General features: G+C 69.4%; 1 protein-coding gene across 1 annotated transcript in view; it reads right to left on the bottom strand.

Moving 5' to 3' along the window:
• The window catches only part of LOC117871849 (NFX1-type zinc finger-containing protein 1-like), a 44342-nt gene extending 43754 nt beyond the window's left edge, over positions 1-588 (bottom strand). Inside the window, exon 1 of the mRNA XM_034759604.1 lies at positions 503-588. Within this exon, the coding sequence (XP_034615495.1) occupies positions 503-588 (86 nt within the window). The remainder of the gene's footprint in view (positions 1-502) is intronic.
• Between the last annotated feature and the right edge of the window lie 534 nt (positions 589-1122).

Genomic DNA, 1122 nt, shown 5'->3' with positions numbered 1-1122 from the left:
GCCGGGGCCACCTGCCCACCTCCACCCCCGAGTCCCCGGCCCCCGGTGCCTCCTGCCCACCTCTGTCCCCAAGTCCCCAGCCCACGGGGCCACCCACCCACTTCCGTCCCCAAGTCCCCAGCCCCCAGGCCCACCTCCCCCCCCGAGTCCCCAGCCCCTGGGCCCACCTCCACCCCCAAGTCCCCGGCCCCTGGGGCCACCTGCCCACCTCCGTCCCCGGCCCACGGGGCCACCTGCCCACTTCTGTCCCCAAGTCCCCGGGGCCACCCACCCACTTCCACCCCCGAGGCCCCAGCTGCCGGGGCCACCTGCCCACCTCCACCCCCGAGTCCCCGGCCCCCGAGGCCACCTGCCCACCTCCACCCCCGAATCCCCAGCTGCCGGGGCCACCTGCCCACCTCAATCCCTGATCCCGCAGCCCCCGATGGCACCACCTGTCTGCCTCCATCCCTGATTCCCCAGGGCCACCTGTCTGCATCCACCCCTCAGTCCCCTGTGCCACCTGCCTGCATCCACCCGCTCCCAGCCCCCAGGGTCACCCGCCCTTATCCGCACCCCCAGCCGCTTGTGCCGCCCGCCCGCCTCCATCCCTGAGCGCCCTCCCAGTGCACCTGCCAGCCTCCGTCCCTGAGCCCCCCTCCCCCGTGCACCTGCCAGCCTCTGTGCCTGAGCCTCCTGCCAATTTCTGTGGTTTTACAGCCACATTTTCCACTCTGTCCCCCTGCCCTGGTGTGTCTCCCGTTAGCAGCCTGAGCCCTCTAGCTTAGCTCCCCTCTGCATACCTGGCACGTCTGTCACTGTGCCCCTGCCTCTGGTACCTCCCCCAGTGCTGAGTTGTGGGCAGCCAGGTCCGGTGCTGAGCCGGGCCGGGTCCTGTCCAGGGCGCTGAGCTGTGGGCGGCCAGGTCCGGTGCTGAGCCGGGCCGGGTCCTGTCAAGGGCGCTGAGCTGTGGGCAGCCAGGTCCGGTGCTGAGCCGGGCCGGGTCCCTTGTAATAAGAGACTGTTGGCAGCACTAGGTCCCACCCAGATGCTGCCTCTGTCTGCTCTGCCGAGAGACTAAGTGACTGAGCAGAGAAATAGAAACTTATATTTCCTGCTCTGGTGCCCTCTGGGTCCTAATAC

The sequence above is a fragment of the Trachemys scripta genome, chromosome 2 (assembly GCF_013100865.1).
Source record: "Trachemys scripta elegans isolate TJP31775 chromosome 2, CAS_Tse_1.0, whole genome shotgun sequence".
NCBI classification, from domain to species: Eukaryota; Metazoa; Chordata; order Testudines; family Emydidae; genus Trachemys; species Trachemys scripta.
The sequence above is the reverse complement of the archived record's forward strand: the minus strand, read 5'-3'. Positions and strand labels throughout refer to the sequence as shown.